The following is a 23512-nucleotide window of genomic DNA, read 5'->3' on the forward strand; positions in this document are numbered from 1 at the left end:
ATGCCACAGGGTGTGAGGACTGTAATTCTCTCATGGAACTCAGTTGAGTAGGATCGGTGGGACATACATGTATAAAGGACCTTTTTTTTTTTTTTTTTTTTTTTTAATGAGAGAAGGAGAGAGAACCTGCACTCCCATCTGCTGGTTCATTTTCCAAATGCCTGCAACAGTTGGGGCTGAGCTAGATTGAAGCCAAGAGTTGGGAACTGAACCTAGATCTCCCACTTGGATGGAAGGGACCCTACCACTTGAGTCTTCACTTGCTGGCTCCCAGGGTGAGCATCAGGAGGAAGCTGGCATTGCAAGTGGAGCCAGGAGTCAAACCTAGGCATCCGGTATAGGAAACAGGTGTCCTGAGTGGCATTTTAACCACTGTACCAAATGATTCCCCACCTGGGAGTGATTTATTTTTATTGTCCATGGTGATCCCTAGAACTGGGATGTCATTGATCATTTTCCCTCAAATATCAGGGTTTTTTTTTTTTTTTGGCCTGAGAAGTGAACTATAGATTATCTCTGAAAGCCATAAATGAAAGATTGGTTTTGTTGCCAAAAGTTGCCAGATTTTATGTTATTCCAAGTTTCATTGGTGTATGCAATATATTAAATTATTTTATTGCTTTAGCCTAAAAAACCTACTTGTCATGACCACATGATGTTATTTGGAAATAATATCCTTAGTTCATTTCATTTAAGGTAAAGAATCTGTTGGAAAAACATTTTCAACTAGTGATAAACTGTTCAAGATTATTAGTGCCAGCTATAGCGTACTCTGTTCTAGGATTATACTGTGGTCATTGTATTTGTATGGTTTTCAAAAATGTCTTGATTCAGTTACTTTGTAAAAAAAATCAGTCTATCTTTTGTTATTTTCATTTTGCCAAATTGTATGTCCTGTAAACATTTCCCACTATTGTAAAATTATTTACATGCAAATAAGTTAACACTTTAGAAAGGGACAATACAGTGTGAACTTTGTAGCATTGAGCTATATCTCTTTACTTTAGAATCTGGACATAGTTCAGAAAACACTTAAAGGGAAATTAACATTTCAGTTGAAGTTACAAATGTAATTTCCATCCTGTCATATTTTGGTGACCTTTTGTGACAGCTTGTCTCAATTGGAGGAAAGCATTTTTACTTGCTGATTAAAGATGTCATTTGAAACCATTTTATTACTGGGGATAGTGAAATTAATCTTGACACTCAGAACCACTAGAAAAATAATTGCTGATTCATCGCATAAATTTTGTGTATGAACCAATCATGTAGTCAAGATTAGAATAAAAGTCTGTGCAGGTTAAAAAGAGATTAAGTTTTCTTTTGAATTGGGTGGAGATTCATTTGAAGGGGAAAGGGATACCGTAAAAACAATTTCAAGAAAATATAGCTTTAAGATTTTGAAAGAGTTTGGAGATGATGATGATGGTAGAATCCAAGGTAGGAGGTGGACTCTGGGGAAGAAGGCATGAGAAGCCGCCTCAGCAGTACTCAATAACCTTTTTGTTTTTTGGACAGATAGAGCTAGACAGTGAGAGAGAGAGACAGAGAGAAAGTCTTCCTTCCTTTGGTTCACCCCTCAAATGGCCGCTATGGCTGGAGCTACGCCGATCCGAAGCCAGGAGCCAGGTGCTTCCTCCTGGTCTCCCATGCGGGTGCAGAGCCCAAGCACTTGGGCCATCCTCCACTGCGCTCCTGGGCCACAGCAGAGAGCTGGACTGGAACCAGTGCCCATATGGGATGCCGGCGCTGCAGGCGGAGGATTAACCAAGTGAGCCACGGCGCTGGCCCCATTCAATAACTTTTTTTTTTTTTTATTTTTTTTAAAGATCTGTTTGTTTATTTGAAAGGCAGAGAGAGAGAGATAGAGAGAATGAGAATCTTCATCCCTCAAATGGCTGCAACAACTGCGGCTGGGTCAGACTGAAGTCAGGAGCCAGGAACTCCTGTGTAGGTGACATAGGCCCAAGCACTTGGGGCATTTTGCACTGCTTTCCCAGGTGAATTAGCAAGGAGCTAGATCAGAAGTAGAACAGCCGATACTCAGACCAGTGCTTATGCTCATATGGAATGTCTGCATCACAGCCAGTGGCTTAACCTTCTGCACCATCACACTGGCCCCTCAGTGACATCTTCAGAAAACAGATTTTATTATTAATATTAGGTCCTTAGTCACTGTTTTAGATATTATTGTAAAATAAAGGGACCCTATTGGAACAAACCAGTTTTTTTCCCTTAGGAACTTAGAAGAACTGTGAGAAGTTTTTTTGGGCCAATGCCCATGTATTTTGTATCTGTAACGCGTTGAATTACTAGATGCTCCACAAATGTTTACTTTAATATTTTTCCTTCTGCTACTTTGCTCTGATATGGCTTCCATAGCAGACTATATAGATGTAAGATATCCTTTTTCTTAATGTTTTATTTAAAATGTGAACATTTGAAAGCAAATAATATTAAATGAGTTTTCTATTCTTAATGAAGTTACCTTTAATAATTTGTCTTCAGAGTGAGTTCATTAATTTTTTTTTTTTTTTTAAAGATTTATGTATCTGAAAGGTAGAGCATCAGACAAAGCAGAGAGGGCTGTCTTTCATCCATTGGTTCACTCACAAAGTGACTACACCATCTAGGACTCGGCCCATCTGAAACCCAGAGCTCTAGCTCCATCTGGGTCTCCCACAAGGGTGGTAGAGGCCCAAAACACTTAAGCCATCTTGTGCTGCCTTGCTAGGGCATTAGTAGGAAGTGGCTTCAGAAGCGGGGCAGCCGGGAGTGATGGCTTAACCGCTGCACTGTTATGTGTTATTTTATTGTCCAGTTGTTTGAGAGGCAGAGAGGAGTTCCTGTTTGTTGGTTCACTCCCCAAATACTTGACTTCCCACAGGATCCCAATCACTTGAGCCATCACCAGCTTTGCCTGCCAGGGTTTGTATTAGCAGGATGCTAGAGGTAGGAACCAGAGGCGGTGTTGAACCCAGGCATCCTGAAATGGGATGTAGGCATCGTAACCTGGCCTCTAAACTCCTAGGTAAAACATTAATCCAAAGACTTTAGTTCCCAGATATAAATAATTGGGAATTTGTTTTCCTTTCCCCTTCCTCTTGTTTTTCTTTTTAGTCCTTATGCACTTCTCTCTCCTGGCTTTAATAAGAAAATCCAGTTGGTATGGGACAGTTGAGATAGTTCTTGACCAGTGTCATCTACTTGAGTGACAGTAAATGATTGCAAAATGTCTAATAGGTTAAGGGCAATGGTTAAATTTAACTTCAGCCCCTTCATTTTAGCTTTATTCAACACATTTTAGCAGTCTCAAGGAAAACTTGTCTTTATGAAATAGATCTCACTAATGGGTTATAAGTTCTTGTTACTGCTAGTTTACTTTTATTTGAGGGTAAGTCATTTGCTGTTCTAAAGTTTTGTTCTCATGTACCTCTTTCCTATTTTCTCCCTATAAATCTAGTTTGGGCCATTTGAAGAAATCTAACACTTATGCATCTTTTCAAATAGAGCTTTCAGCAGAAGCCAAAGCTGCATTGCTTGAATTCGAAGAAAGAGAGCGACAGCATAAACAGGGACGTTATGGTTCCAGGCGGGGTGGAAGGAGAGGCGGCTCTTTGATGTGTCGTGGAATGGGAGACCAGAGGAGAGATACCAGTGACAGGGGGAGGATGAAAGATCACCGGCCTGCTCTGTTGCCTACACAGCCTCCTGTTGTGGTAATTCTTACAGTTTTATTTAGATAGGTGGCCATTCTTATGATTTTACTCGGATGGCCTTAAAACTAAGAAGAAATGGGAGTATACTTTTATGTGTATCGTGTTTTGTGTTTATGTCTTAGTCTGAAGTTAAATTTTAGTTATAGGAGTAATGGCTGAGGTTCTGCTTTTTAGTCTGTGACGTGATTTCACGCACTGTCTTGGAAATTCAGCCCTCCAAGTAATCTGGAAGTAAAAAATAATCATATGTCACAACTTGCCAAGGAAGAACCCGTGGAACAATTGGTGTCCCCAGAGATGAACAGCGGAGCCTTGCTGTTCTCTTGTGCCTCTAAAGGTGCTTCTCTCAAGTGCACTGCATGTGTAGTCCAGAAGTTAGTACACGTATAATTGAGGCACTGGTTTATTTTACAAAAATGTGTTTCCATTATATTGTTTACCTTGGGTTTTTCCTTAAACAGCAGTTGTTCTTACAGTGATATCTTATCCTGTCCTTAAAAACTTTTCATAATTTAGGAATAAGTTGTAATTTGAATTTCTACTGGGGTATCACAGAGGCAGAGACAGGATTTGTAACTTTTTGTTAATTTAGTTAAGTTTTAGGAATGTAAGGCTTTTTCTCTCAGAAGTCAATCTTCAAACAAAAATGCATTATCTATCTATATATCTATCTATATCATATGTTCCTCTGAATTTTTATCCTAATTTAGGGGAAGACTGTGTTGCCTCTGTGTTGAGATCTTACATTTTAGATGTCCTTCCATTTGTGAAATAACTAAGTAGAAAGGGTGAAGTTTTATTTTTGTATGAGAACTCCAATTTTGCTGTAAAAGGGAGTAGACGTAGGTGGGCTGCACATAGCACACAGTATTTGATGACATCATGTCGCTGTGCTATTTGCTCATGCAGCTGTTTTTGTTCTTAAGCATCTTTAATATCAACAAGGCTGAGCCTTTTGTGTCTCATTTTCTTCTTTCCCTACCACTGTCCTTTAGTTATTTTGCCCTCTTGGGAGACTGGTTTTTGCGTAATTGTGTCTCTGAGATCCTGGGAAACCCACTGACCTCCTTAGTTGACCTGAATCCGGATTATGATACTGCATCTGTGAAATCTAGTCTAACATGGATGAGCTGGCCTGTGAGCGCTGACTAGGCACAGGAATAAACCTGAATTGCTGACCTGCGTCTGGTGCAGCTTTGAATGTGAGCTATGGGCTAATCCCGTAGTTGATGGTGTTTCATAATTGCCAGTTCGCTGAAAGATCAGGGCTGTCTGAAGTGAACCTGCTGCTTCCCTGCTCCCGATTCACAGCCACCTTTGATTCTCTGAACTCTGCACTCTGGAGCTCTCCAGCTCCTCTGCTCTCACCTGCAGCATTGTGGAGGGAATATTCCTGGCTCCATCTCTGCTGGTACCCATTGCTTTCCTCGGCCAGTCCTTGCTCCCTGCATTCGTCACTGTCCTGAGTCATGCCCTGGATGGTGTCAGACCCCGCCCTGGGGCCTTGAACATCAGATTGCCTGAGCTCTTCTTTGGGTAGATGAGATTTTGAGTGCAATCTCTTATATTCTGAAACTGCCCCTGCTTTCTCTCATTTAATATCCCTTTCTCCTTTCTTCCATTTTTATTTTTAGTTAAAAGTGTAAGTGCAGATATGTAGGGGTTAGCATACTGGGTTCCGGGAGAGGGAACAGCAGTGGAGTTAACCTTGTACTGAAATCTTCAGAAAAGTATTCCCCAAGGTAAAAATAGGCCAGCCAAGGTCGTATACCATTTGGTTTTAAAATGCTACACATCGTTTGTCTGAAATGTCTCCTTGCTCTTTGCCAGACTGGGGCCATTTCTTCCATTCGTCTCTTGACATATCTTGTTAAATGATCTGTCCTCTTCCATCTCTTTTGTGCCGCTGCATCTCACCCACAGCTGTGAGTGATCATCTTCGTACCCGGGGGATAGTCAGGGAGGAGGTCCCCATTATACGTGTTGCACATGGCATCTTAAGGAAGCATTCACTCGGAATTCAGATTTCTCTGTCACTTGGCATTGTCCCAGGGAACCTGCTTGTTAAATCACGGTTGATTTAGTAGTATCCTACTGCTGACTATATGGGCAGTTTGATTAGTGGTTAGAAATGAAACTTGTGGAATCAGATTGTTTGAACTTCAGTTCCAACTTTTCTGCTTACCAGGTACTTTATCTTAGTGAAAGGAGGTTGATAACTAGGGCCCAAGTACCTAGGTCAGTACTTTGTGTACTTCAGACTTGAGGAGGGCTTAGTACATGACAGCTATCAGTGCTGATGTTGATTCCCTCTCCTCTAGTGACTGTGTTCAACAAAACAATCACCTCCCTCCCCGCCATGTTTGACCACTTTGCACCGTCCTTGCTTCTCTGCTTATGTGCTGTGGCTCTACCAGCCCCTCCTAGCTTTCCCAGAGGTGGGTTTTTCCTTCTGGGCTGCTTCAGGTGTCTCTGTTACTTGGTCTCCTTGGCATCTCTCTTCCCTTCCTTCCTCAGTAGCCATCTTAAAGCAGCTTTCTCCATCTCCTCAGGATGTGATGTCTTTGAGCCGCAGTCTTTTGTTAGAACTCATTTCTGGAGCAGGTTACATGGGCATGCCCCTCTCTGTCTTTGAGATTTCTTGAAGGGGGAGCAGGATTGGCTGTGCAGGGAGGGTCCACAGTGGCTTCTGTTCTGTTCCCAGCAAGGTGCCTTGCTCGTTGTGGGCAGTTTGGTTTGCTACACTGAGATTTTTCTCTCAAATCTCATGCTTGGTGTTTTGGGACTGCCATTTTCCCCCTCCTTGCCTTCAGATTGACTTGGCTGTGAGACAGTGTAGCCCTCATTAAGAATGGGTGGAACAGCTTCTTTCCTGCTCCCCCACTCTGTTTTTTATAGAAGATATTACTGTAAATTTATTTCTTATATTGTAACTTGTAAACTTCAGTTTATAAATTTGTAGCATGTCAGCATTCTTTTACTCTTATGCTAAATGTTGATTTCTGTGAATTTTTGTTTCTTGTGTGATTTCCAGGCTCACTCTCCAAGACTAATTCCCCCTCCACAGCCTCAGCCTCCCCCTCCGCCGCCGCCGCCACCGCCTCAGCAGCAGCCAATCAGAAGCCTGTTCCAGCAGCAGCAGCTGCAGCCTCTGCTTCCCTTGCAGCACCCTCATCACCCCTCCCCGCCTCAGGGAATGCATATGCCTCCCCAGATAGAGACCCCGAGAATAATGATGACCCCTCCTCCTGTAACTCCACAGCAACCCAAGAACATACACATCAATCCGCACTTCAAGGGGACCGTAGTGACTCCTGTTCAAGGTACGTGTTTTCTTCCACTCCTGTAATGTCGTAGGCTACTGTGCATCTGAAGGCATTTGTGTACCTCATTGGCACCTTTGCTGTGCAAAATACTTGTCACATTGAAGTTTGTGAGGCTGCAGTTTCCTTTGGTTCCTTTCCCAAGCACTTACTCTGGTTTGATGGGCCAGATTTATTTGATTGTAGTAATATGTGCCTCCCAAATTTAGTTCTGTGATAATGTGTCTCTTATTTTTACAATTGAATGGAAAATAGAGAACATTCTGAATTTAAAGACTATAATAGAGGCAGTGGTCAAAATGTCTGACTTGTGATTTCCTAAACTTTTTGACGCAAATGTTTGCAGTGGTGAGTGTCCTTGTCTGGTTCCACTTGTGTGCCCCTGTGGTTCCGGTCAGCTGGTCAGATGGACAATCCCATCTTTTAAATGTTAATTGTGGCTAAAGAACTGCTGATGTTACTGTTTCTTTTTTTTGACAGGCAGAGTGGACAGTGAGAGAGAGAGACAGAGAGAAAGGTCTTCCTTTGCCGTTGGTTCACCCTCCAATGGCCGGCGTGGCCGGCGCACCGCGCTGATCCGAAGCCAGGAGCCAAGTGCTTCTCCTGGTCTCCCATGCGGGTGCAGGGCCCAGGCACCTGGGCCATCCTCCACTGCACTTCCGGGCCATAGTAGAGAGCTGGCCTGGAAGAGGGGCAACCGGGACAGAATCCGGTGTGCCGGCGCTGCAAGGCGGAGGATTAGCCTAGTGAGCTGCGGCACCGGCCTGATGTTACTATTTCACAAACTTGTTTCTGAAGCTAGAATACTGTTTTAGAACAGTGTATATGAAGGGTGTCTTCATGCATCTGATAATACACATTTCCTGAGCTAGCACTGTATTCCTGCTGTTTGAGTTATATTGGAGAATAGAACTGCCAGCACTTTTCTGCTGCCATGATCTTCCTGTGTGCCTGAGCCAGTCAGCGGTAAACATGATAACTGAGGATTTGAAGATGAGAAATAGGGCAGGATGGGAGAGAGGGGTCAGTTGCATCTGCAGTAGGGTGATTAGGTGATAGTAGGGTGGGAGATGAAGGATTTCATGGCTGTGCGACAGAAGAAGGCTACAGGCAGGGGGTTCAGCAGGCGCAGGGGGTTTGCTCAAGGTGAGACCGTGTCTTATGTGTTTGAGCAAGCAAAAAGCCACAAACATGGCTTCAATAGGGTGATGAAAGCAGAGCAAGGGTGTAGAACTGGGTCTGTAGGCTTCTGAGCCACACCAAGTACCTTGGCTTTGACTGAGCCAAACGGATGCCCAAACACAGGATCTGAACGTGGGAATGACAAGGTCTGGTTTGTCTTAAAGGATTGACATACTTCTGTGTGTGTGGGTAGGCCATGTCGTGGCAATGATGTCTGGTTAAGAGGTGACTGCAGGAGACCGGGAAGCAGAGGAAAGTTGCCCTGGTCAGTGTGACTGGGTGACTATGGGGAGTTAGATGCTGGTGACGTTGGGAGGTGGAGCCAAGTAGGAGTTACTGATAGAAGACAGTGAGAGAGAGGAGGAGGCAAGAATGATGCCAGGTGGCCCTGAGCACCTGAAGGGATGGAGTGCCATCACCTGAGGTAGGGGACCACAAATTCTTTCTGGATGTGGGAAATTGGAGATACCAGCTAGACACGTGGCTGGAGGTGGCTAAGTTCGTACTTGTTGAATTCAGATGAGGAATCTGGGCTCAAAGTACAAGGTAGGGGCTTGTTGGCCTGTAGATGGTTCTAGAGCTGTGGAGAAAAGTGTTGCTGTGTGAGGAAGGTGATGGACGGGAACCTGGGCGTCACCACGAGAGCAGGGGCGAGAAGGTTGCCTGGCATGGTTGCTGAGAGGAGGAAGGCGCTGAGGAAGCTGATGGCCTTGGCGTGGGCCTGCTGCTCACGGTGCATACAGTACTTCGCGGTAAGAAGATGTTGGGGACTTTGACTTTCAGATAAATAAATAAATCTTAAAAACAGAGTTACAGGGAAACACACACACACACACACAGGGGAGAGAGAGAGAGAGGGAGGGGAGGAGGGGAGGGGAGGGGAGATCTCTCCTGTCTGCTAGTTCATTCCCCTAGATGGCTGCAATGGCCAGGGCCGGGCCAGTCTGAAGCCATGAGCCAGGATCTTTATTGGGTTCTCCCACAAGGGTAATAGGGGCCCAAACACTTGGGCCATCTTCCACTGCTTTCCCAGGCCACATAGCAGGGAACTGGATTGGAAGTGGAGCAGCTGGGGCATGAACCAGTTCCCATGTGAGATGCTGGCATTGCAGGCAGCATCTTTACCTGCTATGCCACATGATGTGGCATGATGGGGATTTTGACAGGTGGTTTTGGTAAGGTGGAGGAAGTATTAGCCTGACTTGAGATGGGATGTGGAATTGGAGATCATTGGATTGATAAGGCTTTGATGGTGTTTTGTTAAAGTAATTTGATGGTAATTGGTGAGAAGAAATGGGCTTGAGAGACAGGTGTTTTTTTTTTTTTTTTTTTTTTTAAATTTTAAGATGGGAAAACTTACATTGTGAACTTTTGGTGCAGGCAAGAGGGAAAGCTCATTGTCACAGGACCAGTTGTAGAGGTGGACTCCTGAGATGCAGGGACAGTGGGCCCTCCACAGTTGGGGCAGACAGTGAGGTGGCAGTGCCGATGGGTAGATTGGTGGATAGTGTGTAAGTTCTTTCTGGATAGCTTCATTTTCTCCATGAGTAACAAGCAGCTCAGAATGCGGATGTAGGAGGAACGAAGAAGGTCTGAGGAGGAAAGTTAAGATGTCATCCTCTGGGGATGAAGAGTGGATGGGTCCAGGGTAGAGTGGAGTGCTGAGCACTTGGGGGTAGTGGTCTTTAATCTGAGGTAAGATCAGTCATTGTAGTTGTATCTCTCTTTCCACCTCTGTTTACCTACACCACACAGTGTTGGGTGTGGAATAGAAAGTTGGATTTACTAGGACTGTGTTTTTAAAAAGCAGTAGAGGAGAAGCAGTGCCTATAGTATGGGCCCTGAAGTATAAGGTAGGTACAGGGGGAAGGGGAAGAGACAGTGAGAAGGAGGCAGTGGTCAAGGCAGGGTCCTCCAGGGAGTGAGATGGAAAGATAGAAGATAGTGCTGACAAGTGAGCTGCTGCATGGAGACTGCAGAGGATAAGGTGGCCGCCAAGACTGGGACTGTGCTGGCATGGAACTGTGAGGCAGGCAGGGTGCAGGAGAGCTCACCTCTGCGTTTACTCAGGGTTGACTTAAAGACAGGATGTGTGCTAAAGACACCGGCGGTAAGCCCGAAATCAGACTTCCTGAGTCTCCAGAGGAACAGTAGGCGGTCGGGTGTCATCTGATGACACAGGGTTCAGGGCTAGGTTTGGGAACAGCGGTGAAATCAGGAAGGAGCCCATCCCACTCCTAGTCCTTTGACCCTGAGACTGAGAGAAGAGCATCAGCTACCCAGGAGGGCCTCGGGAGAGCTAGATTTTAGAGTAGGAAGTAAAGGGGCCAAAGGATATTGTGGGCTCTGACGATGCTGTACTTGGGTTTCCAAAGGGTGCAGCAGAGAAGTTTCAGTTGGGAGAACCCTAGATGGGACTTAGAAAGTGGAAGATGGTGTGTGATCTGGAGCTGGGGCTCTCTAGTGCTGTTACACTTGGGCCAAGAACTTGATGAACTTCTCCTGTGGGCTTAAAGCAGAGGCCTGTGACAGTGACAGGCTGGTTTGGAATGGGTGAGGTTAGGGACCCGTATTGACGGTGTCTATGCCACCATCAGGAGACTGCTTCTGTTGACACCAGGCCGTTTGGCCTGGCAGAGAAATGTGAGGTTGTGAAGCGTGGTTAGCTCTCCTTTGAGTCTTCCTGATTCCTCGTGACTGACTCCAGGGTATGTCCCCTGGCTCCTGGCATAGCTCTTCTCTCCCTGTGTCAGAAGAGTCACCTGCTCTCCTCGTTCTCTTACCTGAGCTGTTGAAGGGCAGGAGAATTGAATACATCACCAGCCAGCCAGCACAGCAACTGTGTCTCTCAGTAGTCTAGTGAACACGTATGTGTGTGTGAAGGGGGAGGCTGGCTCTCAATAAAATCATTATTTGCACATTATCTACAATTATTTTCCTACATGTGGACCTACAATAAATTTAATTTGTTGGAATATTTTTACTTAAGCCAGCATTTGTTATTCTTGTGTACTTCCTTGTAGCATTCAGTGGAAAACTATCACTTGATAAAGTGGCAACTGTTTAGCTTAACAAAAACAAACAGTATCAGAACCACAAAGTGGTAAGCTATAAGGAAACCCCTAGGTATGTAAATGGTATCCCTTGCTTAAAGCCCTCACTCTAACAAGTGTAGGATGCAGACTTTGCACCCCAAAGCTCATGTCTAATTCAGGAAATACATGATTCACTTTCTGAAAAAGTTTCTGAACTCTTAGAACCAGCTAGACGGTTTTTTTATTTTTTTATCTTGAAGTCAGAATCTTTAGTGCTGCACACTCTTAGTCTTTAGTGCATCTTTGATCTTGTACACTGGTGCAGGAGATGGGAAAATTGTCTTTGCTACAAAACACTTGAAGCAATTGTTTATTCCTTAGAGAATACTATGAGCTTAAATAGAAACCCACAGTTGTTTTTGAGAGGGACTGAGTACCGAGAGGTCCTGTTTGTGTGTGATAGATTAAACCAGTGACTTCCAACTTTATGCACAGAAGTACATTACACAATCTTTTTTAAAAAAGTTAACAGTATGTCCACATCTTTTCCTGATTGCATATATTTCCTTTTTGAGGATGAAGAATATTAGATTATAATTTATTTACTACTTTTGGTGGACACTTGGCTGCTACTATAATTACTGCAATAAATTGAAAGCTAAATTAGTTCATTAATTACATGGGACAACAGAGACCTAAATAATAAATTTTCAAGTTCAGTTAGACTGGTCTCTAATATTGCAGCTTCTCTTCTGCTTACATTGGTGTAAGGAAACAGATGCATAGGCCCATTGTCTTCCTAGCAATATAGCTAACTGCGCAGCCTGTCCAGGATGATGTATTCACCTCTTCATTGCTACAGTCTGAGAGAAGCTAACTTATAAAGTAAAAAGGTTTTTTTGGCTCGTGGTTTTGAAGCTTCACAGTCCACGATCAGATAGCCTCATTGATCTGGTGTCTGGTGAAGGTGATGGCTGGCAGGACGTGTGCAGAAGGAAGATTGTGTGGCAAGCTAGGAGGCAGAGAGAGCAGCCAAGCGGAGCTCAGCTTTTATAACCAACCCTCCTGTAAAAGCTACCTTCTGAAGGCACACCCTAGTGGCCTAAAACCTGGGCACTTCTCCTAGATGCTAATCAGATCAAATCTCCACCCTTCATCTATTAACCGTGAACTTTGTTCCGTAAACCTTAATGTAAGACTTTGGGGACCAAGCCCCAATACATGGGCCTTTGGGAGACACCCAAACTATTATCTAAACCATACCAGATGGTTTGCAGACACCTGCATATTCTGATCAAGGGATTCTCTGGACTGAGCCAGATGCCTAATCTGTCTGCTCACACCTGTTTTAGCTATTCCCTTCTGTTCTCTGTTAGCCTTTTTGCTCTGTTGTCTCTTTTTGTTGTTTTTAATATAGTTTATTTTCTAAAAAAAGAGATGTTGATGTTTTATAAAATTGCTAGCTCTTCAGAACCTTAAAAAAAAAAGACTTATTATTTTAAAGGCAGAATGACAGAGAGGGGAGAGAGAGAGAGAGAAAGAAAGAGATCTGTTCACTAAATTACTCCTCAAATGTTTGCAACTGCCAGGGCTGGGCCAGGCTGAAGTTGGGAGCCAGGAACTGCATTCAGGTCTCCCATGTGGGTGGCAGGGCCCAAGTACTTGGGGCATTGTCTGCTGCTTTCCCAGGTACTTTAAAGGGCGCTGGGTCAGAAACAGAGCAGGAGAGACTTGAACTGGCATTCTAACTTGAGATGCTAATGTTTCAGGTGGTGGCTTTGCCTGCTGCACCACAGTGCCAGCCCTTAGATGCTTGCTAAGATTTATTCTGAGAGATCTCACCCCAGTGTTTTTGTTCTTTATCTCCTAGAAAAAGCAGTTTATGTTTTTCTCATTTCATTTTATTGGGAATCATTTGATAGGTATGGGCATTTATTTATTTTTAAAGCGGGCATTTTTAAAACTTTTTTAAAAAAAGATCTATTTTATTTATTTGAAAGAGTTATAGAGAGAAGTAGAGAGAGAGAGAGAAAGTCTTCCATCTGCTGGTTCACACCCCAAATGGCTGAAATGGCTGGAGTTGAACCAATCTGAAGCCAGGAGCCAGGAGCTTCTTCTGGGTCTCCCACTTGGGTGCAGGGGTCCAAGGACTTGGGCCATTCTTCCCCAGGTGCATTAGCGGGGAGCTAGATTGCAAGTAGAGCAGCCATGATCAAACTGGTGCCCATATGGGATGCCAGAACTGCAGGCAGGGCCTTTAACCCACTATACCACAGTGCCACCCATCGCCCCCTTTTTAGGTATTGGCGTTTGAATTCTGGGTTTATATAAGGGACATATGATAGACTTATTGAAGCGTTGAGTATTTTATATTTGGTGCTTAATTTAAAAAAGTTTTATTATATTGTTTAAAAGTACTTTTTTTTAACTTCATCATAATTTTCTGAGAGCAGAGAATCTCTAGTTTTTCCTTTCTGTGTGTCACAGAGAATTTTCTTTTAAATCTTTTTAAAAATTTATTTGAAAGAAAGAGTTGCAGAGAGAGGGAGACAGAATTTTTCCAATTGCTGGTTCTCTCCCTGGATGGCTGCAACAGCCAAGACTGGGCCAGGCCAAGCCAGAAGCCTGGAACTCCATCCATCCAGGTCTCCCATGTGGGTGCACTAGGGTGCACTAGGGCCGTCTTCTGCTGCTTTTCCAGGTACATCAGCAGAGAGCTTGATTGAAAGTGGAGTAGCCAGGACAGAAACTGGTGCTCTGATATGGAATTCTGGTGTCAAAAGTGTCAGCATAACCCTCTGAGCCCCAGTGTCGTCTCCTAATAGTTTATTCTAACTTTGTTTTTCTGGAGAGGCAGAGAGAGTTGGAGAGAGCTTCCATCTGCCGGTTCACCCAAAGGCCTGCAACGTCCTGGGCTGGATTGGATTAGGGCTGGGCAGAAACTCAGTGCAGGGCTCCCATGTGGGTGGCAGGGACCCAGGCACTTGAGTCATTACCTCCTACTTCCCAGAGAACCGATTAGCAGGAAGCTGGACGGGGAGCAAAGCTGGAACTAGACCCCAGGGAAGTACTCCTTCACGAGGTGCTGGCACCCCAGCTGGCAGCTTGGTTGCGAGCCATCTCGCTGATCCCCTAGCACTTCATGTTTAAAATAGTATCAATAGTTTGTTAATATTTATGTATCATCTCTGTATTTCTCATTTACCAGAAATTTCTTAAATACAAAATATGGTGCAATACAAACTACGTGATATGTATAAGTGGACTTTTTTTTTTTTTTTTTTAAAGATTTACTTTGAAGAGTTACAGAGAGGCAGAGGCAGAGAGAGAAAGATAAATCTTCCATCCACTGATTCGCTCCCAGAATGGCCACAATGGCCATAGCCAGGCCAATCCAAAGCCAGGAACCTGAAGCCTCTTCTGAGTCTCCCATGCAGGTGCAGGGGTCCAAGCACTTGGGCCATCTTCCACTGCTTTTCCAGGCCATAGTAGAGAGCTGGATTGAAAGTGGAGCAGCCAGGACCTGAACTAGTGCCCTTATGGGATGTCGGCACTGCATTATACCACAGGGCTGGTCCCCCTCTAAGAGCTTCTTAGATGAATGTTTATGACTGATGTAGCATGTTCTTAGGTGGCTTCTTTTGAAAATCAAGAGCACAATGGCATGTAAATTTGAAAGCTTAAACATAACTGGTTGAGCCCCAAGTTATGAAACTAACATCTAGTGTCTTCTTTACTATGAAATGTCTTTTTATTTTTTAATATTTGCTTATTTATTTATTTTTAAAGATTTATTTATTTACTTGAAAGTCAGAGTTACACAGAGAGAGAAGGAGAGGCAGAGACAGAGAGAGATCTTCCATCCGCTGGTTCACTTTCCAGATGGCCACAATGGCCAGAGCTGTGCTGATCTGAAGCCAGGAGCCAGGAGCTTCTTCCAGGTCTCCCACACGAGTGCAGGGGCCCAATGACTTGGGCCATCTTCTACTGCTTTCCTAGGCCATAGCAGAGAGCTGGATCTGAAGTGGAGCAGCTGAGACTCCAACCAGCAGCCATATGGGATGCTGGCACTGCAGGCGACGGCTCTTACCCACTCTGCCACAGCACTGACAGCAAGATTTGTTTATTTATTTGAAAGAATTAGAGAGAGATTGGGAGTGACAGGTATCTTCATCCACGGATTCACTTCTCAGATGGCCGCAGTGGCCAAGAATGGGCCACACTGAAGCCTGGAGCTTCTTCCAAGTCTCCCATGTGGGTGACAGGGGTCCAAACGCTTGGGTCATTTCCCAGACCATTAACAGGGAGCTGAATTGGAAGTGGTGCAGCCAGGATATGAACTGGCACCCATATGGGATGCCAGCGTTGAAGGCAATGGCTTTACTTTGACATTTTAAAATGTCTTTTAAAAAATAATTTTATTCTTTGTTCTGATGGAAGCTTGATGATAGTTTTGCTTGTTTAAAAACTAAACTTCTTGTAATAGTAGATTGTTTAGTTAATGGTTTTTATGAGGGTTTGTAAGCGTTTTCTCCAGTTCTCAGGGTGGGCTATTTTCTGTTCTCTGCTTGCTTCACTTCCTCCCTCCCTTCTCCCCTCATTTTGATGATTCTAGATGATTCCAATTTGTATATGATTAGGATATGAGAGTGTAATTGGGGCTCAATAGTCTTTAAATAATCTAAATATGAGTATGAAAAAATGTCTATTTCTTTAGAGGAATACTGTGTTTGTTGTGAACTACATTAATTCTAAATAGTAATTCATTACTGAAATTTTTTTAAGGATTTATTTATTTTATTTGAAAGAGTTACAGAGGCAAAGAGAGAGAGCGAGAGAGGTCTTCCATCCAGTGGTTCACTCCCCAATTGGCCACAGTGGCTGGAGCTGTGCTGATTTCATGCCAGGAACCAGGAGCTTTTTCTGAATCTCCCAAGTGGGTGCAAGGGCCCAAAACTTAGGCCATCTTCTACTGCTTTCCCAGGCCATGCTAGAGAGCTGGATCGGAAGTGGAGCAGCTGGGACTTGAACTGGTGCTCATATAGGATGCTGGCACTGCAGGTGGCAGCTTTACCCACTATGCCACAATGCTGGCCCCTGAAATTTAAGGTTCCTTCAGTCCGGTGTTGTGGCAGCTACTCCAGCATTCCATATGAGCACTGGTTGAAATCCTGGCTGTTCTAGTTCCAGCCTAGCCCCTTGCTAATGTGCCTGGGAAAGCAGTGCAAGATGGCCCTTTCTACCCATGTAGAAGACCCAGGTGGCGTTCCTGGCCCCTGGCTTTGTCTTTGCTCATCCTGGGCCGTTGCAGCTGTTTGGGGAGTGAGCTAGCGGTTGAAATATCTGTCTCTCTTTCTCTCTCTCTCTCTCTCTCTCTCTCTGTCTCTGTCTTCCCTGTAACTCTGCCTTTCAAATAAAATAAATAAATATTTAACTAAATATTAAAAATAAAAAATTTAAGCTTCTGTTGTATGCCAAAAGGAAAACTACTTTTCTGTTTCACGGAATTTAAAAATATTAACTGTTTAGCTTAAGTGTAAACATAATGTATCACATGTATGTTCTATTAAACATCATTTGCTGTCTTTCTGCTCCGGTGAGTTTGGATGTGAAGTGCTACTATTTGTAACGAGAGGTTTTTCTTGCAGTGCCCTTGCTGCCAGTTCCGAGCCAGCCGAGACCTGCTGTGGGACCCCAGAGATTCCCAGTGAGTAGCAGCTGCTCCTTCTGCTCTGATGGGAATGAGTGCACATTTACTGAGAAATAGTGATATAGCAAGTGCAAGGGGTTTTAGCCAAATACAATTTTAAGGATTTGTAAATATTGACATCAATCTCTGCAGTGGAAAGTGTTTGCTAAAAGCTTAAGGTCAATGCATTTTGAGAGTGGAATTAATTTTGTTTAACTGTAGAAGTGTTGAACCAGGATCATTGGTGGAAGGAATGCATTTTGTGTTTAAGGATATGAATTTTGGTTTTCATTATTGGCGTGGGTTACGTGGGAAAGAAAAGGCCATGCTTCAGTAGGTGGCACGTTTCCATGTGTGTTGGTAAGTTTGTCACATTGTAGGGAATAAGAACAAGCTCTCTACTTGTTCTTAAAAGACTTCTAAAGTCATTAGTTTTATGTTTTGAAAATATTTTTAAAAGGAAGCACACATTTTCTCTGTCTCTTGCACTTATAAACCCACACAGACACTAAAGCTTTTATGTACTCTATAATTTTACTCATTCATCCAGTGTGTGTTTTTTTTTTTTTTTTCCTTTTAAGATTTATTTATTTATTTACTTGAAAGTCAGAATTACACTCCCCAATTGGCTGCAACGACTGGAGCTGTGCCAATCTGAAGCCAGGAGCCAAGAGCTTCTTCCAGGTCTCCCACGCGGGTGCAGGGGCCCAAGGACTTGGGCCATCTTCTACTGCTTTCCCAGGCCATAGCAGAGAGCTGGATCAGAAGTGGAGCAGCCGGGTCTCGAACCGGTGCCCATATGGGATGCCAGCACTTCAGGCCAGGGCGTTAACCCCCTGTGCCACAACACCGGCCCCCAGCATGTTTTAAATTGAAGAAAAATGCCAGGGAACACATGTTCCTTTTAAAAACAGTATGGGGTAAAATGGATCAGAAAGTAGCATTCAGGTGTCATTTTTAAGTAAAACAAATGATCTGATTATGTCAGGAAATATGTAAGTGGTGTATTTGTTTAGCTTTGATACTACGATAGTTAACATTTATATGTGTCATGTACTAAAAAGATTTAAATTAAGAATCTAAATGTATAATTAAGTGGTTATTAAAAATAAAATTAGTATTAGATTTTTTGGAAACTTTCTTGATCTGTGCTTATGTGTGCATTATGATTTCTTTTGTTTTTCCTTGTTTTGATTTTATTTTTTTATTTAGTTAAAAGAGTTACAGAAAGGAAGGGGTGGGGTGTGGGGTGGTCGTTCATCTGCTGGTTCACTCCCCAAATGGCAGCAAGGGCAAGAGCTGGGCTGATCTGAAGCCTGGAGCTTCTTACGGGTCTCCCGCCCAGGTACAGGGGCCCAAGGACTTGGGCCATCTCCTGCTTTTCCAGACCATAAGCAGGAAGTGAATTGGAAGTGGAGCAGCTGGGACTTGAACCAGCACCTGTATGGGATGCTGGCACTGCATGCGGTAGCTTTACCCACTATGCCACAGCACCAGCCCCTATGATATGGTTTCTGATGATGGTTCATTATATTTAATATTATTTATGAAACTCTGTATGTGTCCGTATGTGTTTGTGTGTGTGGTGTGATTTGGCAAGGAAGTGGGTGTGGCAAAACTGCTTTACCTCTTTTTGTTTTTAAATATTTGTTTGTTTAATTTATTTGAAAGGCAAAGAGAGAAAGCATAAGAGAGAGAGAGACAGTCAGAGATCTCCCATCTGCTGTTTTAGTCCCCAAATGCTCAAAATGGCCAAGTGTGGACTGTCCCAGGCTGAAGCCAGAAACAGGCAACCCAGTTGAAGTCTTCTCTCCCAGGTCTGTGGCAGGCAGCCAGCTATGTGAGTCATCATCATCTGCTGCCTCTCTGGTGACTGTCTAAGGCAGGCATCTGACACGGGATGCAGGCACCCTACCCACTAGTCAAATGCCTGCCCCTTCTGAAAGACAGATTCTATCTTTGTTTCTAATTTGAATTCTGTTTTCAATTACAAATGCCCTTTATTTTACATGTCAGTCTAATTGGTTTCTCTTTCCACAAGGTTGCATGATTTTTTTTTAATATTAATATGAAGTTACAAGTCCTACTCTAATCATAAGTATCTTTTCTAGTTAGGTATCTATACTTAAAAAGATACTTATTTTTTTCAAAGTTTGCTCAGTTCAAGTAACACTAAAATGTCAGTTGTTGAGGTGTTTTAATTTGTTGATTTGAGATTTTGCCAACTTAGGTTTTTTTTTTTTTTTTTTGCTTTTATTTGAAAGGTATATATAAAGAGAGATATCGACCCATTGATCTTCCAGACAACTGGCTCACTCTCCAAATGCCCATGATAGCCGAGACAAAACCAGGCCAAAGCTAGGAGTTTGGAACTCAGTCCGGATCTCCTGCATGAGTGGCAGGGACCCATGTACTTGAGCCCTCAATTGCTACCTCCCAGAGTATGAATTAGCAAGAGGCTGGATTGTAAGTGGAGCCAAGACTAGAACCTTGGTGTCTCACACAGTGCCTTAACTGCTGGTGTGAATACCCATTCTCACCTGTCATTTCTTTCCTTTCTCAGTACAGTCACTTTTTTTTTTTTTTTTAAGGATAATATGTTACTATAACATAAGGTTTACAGAAGTTTCCAGACAAGCCATATAGAATGGTCACAAGCTTTTTTGGAGGGGGAAATCTACACTTGACAGAAAAGTTGCAGTGTTGTTAGTGAGGTCTATGATGTTTGTTTAATGTTCCCAGTTTGGTTGAAACAATCAAGCTTGTCCATCTACAGAGTCTAAAGAAAGTTAGACCTCATAAGAGAGCATATTCTAAAGAACTGGTTAGCTGCTTTTAACCAATGCAATTGTATCACCATGAAAAGGGAGAAAGTAGCCCATAAAATTAAAATAAAACTAACCTCCACCCTCAAAATAAAATAAAGAAAAATATGCATACCTCTGCAGCTAACCCTCATAACTCTATTCATTCACATGTTTATATTTAAACCATAATGAGGGGACTGAATAAACTAGAGGGTCTCTGCTTTTAGACATTTCCTCAACAGTCCAGATGATACTTTTTTGTTTTTAAGATTTTGAAAGGCGGAGTGACAGAGGCAGAGAGAGAGAGAGTCAGAGTCTTCCATCTTCTGGTTCACTCGTCAAATGGTTGCAATAGCCAGAGCTGAGCCAGTCTGAAGCCAGGAGCCAGGAGCTTCTTCTGGGTCTCCCACACGGGTACTGGGGCCTAAGGGCTTGGGCCATCTTCTGCCTGTTTTCCCAGGCCATAGCAGAGAGCTGGATCAAAAGTAGAGCAGCCGGGACTCCAGCTGACTCCTACGAGGGGTGCTGGCACTGCAGTGGGTGGCTTTGCTCACCACGCCACAGAGCGGACCCCCAAATGACACCTCCAACCTCTCCTCATGCTTTACAGCCGTCAAGACAAGACATGGATTTGCTAGTGTACGTTTAGTCACCAAAGGACTGAAGATGTCTGGGCTTTTATTCTGTAATGTTCCTAAGACTGTGTCCATTAAATACGAACAAACAAAGGAAGAACAGGGGAAGTGATGCATACTTGGTGATCGGGTTGATTTAAAGATTATTCATGGTATATAGCCTACTCCGTATCTGTGACGTGGGCTACGCTGGTCTTCCACTGCTCTGCTACATCATTTGCTAAGGGATGGTCTGGATTGAGAGCCCTTAACTAAGCCTGGTTCTGCAGTAGATCTGTGCAGATCTGCAGTGCTAGAGACCACTTAGCTTTCAAAATATCTAAACGTTCTCTTCGCAACTTTTCTGTATTAGGATGACAAATTTTGGTTATGAAACATACTTCAGGGGCTGGCTTTAGGTATTCTAGAAAGGAATAGTTCAAGTTTAAATGTCCCTCCCTCAAAGAGGGAATTCTGGGGACCAGCAGTGACCACATAGCTGGTATTGTCTCATCTGGTTCTGCTTTCATGCCAGGAACTGGTTCTTGCCAGCAGACACTGGGTTTCCTTGATGATCCTGTGGGGCAGTCCAGCTGTCTTGTCACATCCCGAGTTCCATCTCTGGTTTCTTCTCTGGCTCCACTCATCTGCTACAATCAATATTTTCAAGCATATGGACAAATCCCAAATCACCCTCATTTTAAAAATACTTGACCTAGAGTGTTTTGAGACCTATTCAGTACTTTGATTCTGCATTAGTATTATTGGATAAATGCTATTTCTATTGGCTGTTTAAAGCAGTTTGACTGCTAAATAATATCTTTTTTTCTTACAATTTATTTATTTATTTGAAAGGCAGAATTATAGAGAGAGTGTGAGAATCAGAGAGAGCGAGAGATCTTCCACTTGCTGGTTCACTCCCCAGATGACTGCAATGGCCAGGGCTGGGCCAGGCTGAAGCCAGGAACCAGGAGCTTCATCCTTGTCTCTCATGTGGGTGTGGGGATCCACACACTATGGCCATTTTCCACTGCTTTTCCCAGACCATTAGCAGGAAGCTGGATCAGAAGTGGAACAGCCAGGACTCAAACTGGTGCCTGTATGGGATGCCAGTGCTGTAGGAGAGAGCTTAATCCACTGCACCACAGTGCAGGTCCCTAAATAATTTCTTAGTGCTTTTTGTTTAAATTAAAAATGTAAATTTTGTTAAAAAGACTATTGTACTTTTAAGTTGAAATTCATCTTTACTTAGGTAGACTTAGCAAATGAGATCTGCATTTGCATTTTACTTTGCAGTTCTGGCAGCATTACAGGTAGTTTGGAGTGCGTGGGACCAGGTGGCTGTGATTGACACTTCCTGGATGTGTCTTAATGCCATTTCATGCAAATCATGTTTGATGAGGCTGCTGCATCAAATCACATTCCTTTCTGATTAGAACCATTGCAGATGAGAATCCGGACTTTATTCCATACAGGAAAGAAAGTCTTGCTTTTGAACATCATACCGTTTTTACAACTTGCTTGCGATGCATTGTAGTTATTAGCACTTAAGATAGGAAGGAATGATGGGCATTTTCTCTTATCACATCTATGAGTCTTAGCAGGCAGATGTGGTAGGAGATCCTTCCAGCTGTCAAATGTTGTCAGGCTTGCAAGGAGAGAATGCAATTTAAAATGCAGGTGACATAATACCCAACATCCTCCTCTTGCTAGTGGGTTTCTGATTAATCATGATTACCATATATTATCATACCATCAAATTTAATCATATCAATGAATTCCCATCTGCAGCGGTTACAGGAGCAGCTAAACACTATGGTAACAGCCATTAAAGAAGGTGGTTTATCGCATTAAGTAAACCTTTAACTTGACTTGCTGCTCTGTAAGCATGTGTTGTGTGTGTTGGATAGATAAAGCTAGGTTAAAACACAGTGTGATAACTCAAAGGCCATGGAATATTCATTGAAATAATATACAATTGGTTTCTTGTAGTTAGAGCCACTTTATTTGTACACACTATAGAATAATATGCCGTAAAACTGGCTATTTGCATTTTGGCTAAGTAAAACTAACATACATCCTCTTCAGATATATAATGTCAATGTATATTGCCATGTAGACTTAAACCTTGAATATAGTTTTCCTGTCTTCAATTAGTAATGAAATGGACTACAGCACAAAATTTCTATGTCTTTGAACTTTTTCTGTGTGCCAAAGAAATTTCTTTGATGTCTGTTCTCAGTGTTTATTTATTTGAAGCAGACACACACACACACACACACATACACAGAGGGAGGGAGGGGAAGGGGGAGGGTAGGAGGGTAGGAGGGAGGGAGGGAGGGAGGTCCTGTAAGCTTACTCACTCCCCAGATGCCTGTAGCATCCTGCGCTGGGCCAAAGCTTAGAGGTAGAAACTGAATCCAGGTGTCTGTGTGGATGGTAGGGACTCAACTCCTTTGGCCATCACTGCTGCCTCCCAGGGTCTGCATTAGCAGGAGGGTGGAATCAGGAGCCAGAACTATGCATTGAACATAGGTACTCCAGTGTGAGATATGACCACCTTAACCACTAGACTAAGCACCTGTCCTTGTGATCTGGTTTTGGTGAGGTATCCTACAGTTTTTTTGAGGGGAGTTTTATATTCATATTCATTTTTCCTGGAGTGTTTGAAGACCTATAGTTCTGTTTAGAGCATTTTTAAGATAATCTTTGAAGGAGGTCTTTTCATAAAATATCAAGAAAACAGTTCTTAGTAGAATTTTTTCACTTTCAAAATTTAATGTTTTTTAAAGATTTATTTATTTATTTTGAAGGAGAGAGATGGAGAGAGAGGGAGAGAGATAGTCCAGCCCCTGGTTTACTTCCTAGATGGCTGCAGCGGCCAACACAGGGCCAGGCTGAAGCCAAGGAGCCAGGAGCTCCATCCCGTGTCAGGATCCCAAACAGTTAGGCTCCCTTCCACTGCCTTTCTTAAGCAGGGAGCTGGATGAGTAGTGGAGCAGCCAGGACTCAAACCAGCACCCATATGGGATGCTGGCACCACAGGTGGTGGCTTTACTCACTGCGCCACAGCACTGGCCCCCAAATTTAATCTTCTTGGTGGACAGATCTATGAATTTTGACCACTGTTTGCATTTGGAGTC

General features: G+C 43.3%; 1 protein-coding gene and 1 pseudogene across 6 annotated transcripts in view; one reads left to right on the top strand and one right to left on the bottom strand.

Moving 5' to 3' along the window:
• The window catches only part of RBM33 (RNA binding motif protein 33), a 149205-nt gene that overhangs the window by 65100 nt on the left and 60593 nt on the right, over window positions 1–23512 (top strand). For all 6 annotated transcript variants that reach the window (XM_062192913.1, XM_062192915.1, XM_062192918.1 and 3 more), the window contains 3 exons: window positions 3511–3719; window positions 6754–7042; window positions 16908–16966. In XM_062192913.1, coding sequence (XP_062048897.1) covers window positions 3511–3719; window positions 6754–7042; window positions 16908–16966 — 557 coding nt within the window. The remainder of the gene's footprint in view (window positions 1–3510; window positions 3720–6753; window positions 7043–16907; window positions 16967–23512) is intronic.
• On the bottom strand, window positions 20527–21068 carry LOC133760519 (ubiquitin-conjugating enzyme E2 N-like; annotated as a pseudogene).

This window comes from Lepus europaeus, chromosome 5 (assembly GCF_033115175.1).
Source record: "Lepus europaeus isolate LE1 chromosome 5, mLepTim1.pri, whole genome shotgun sequence".
Classification (NCBI taxonomy): domain Eukaryota; kingdom Metazoa; phylum Chordata; class Mammalia; order Lagomorpha; family Leporidae; genus Lepus; species Lepus europaeus.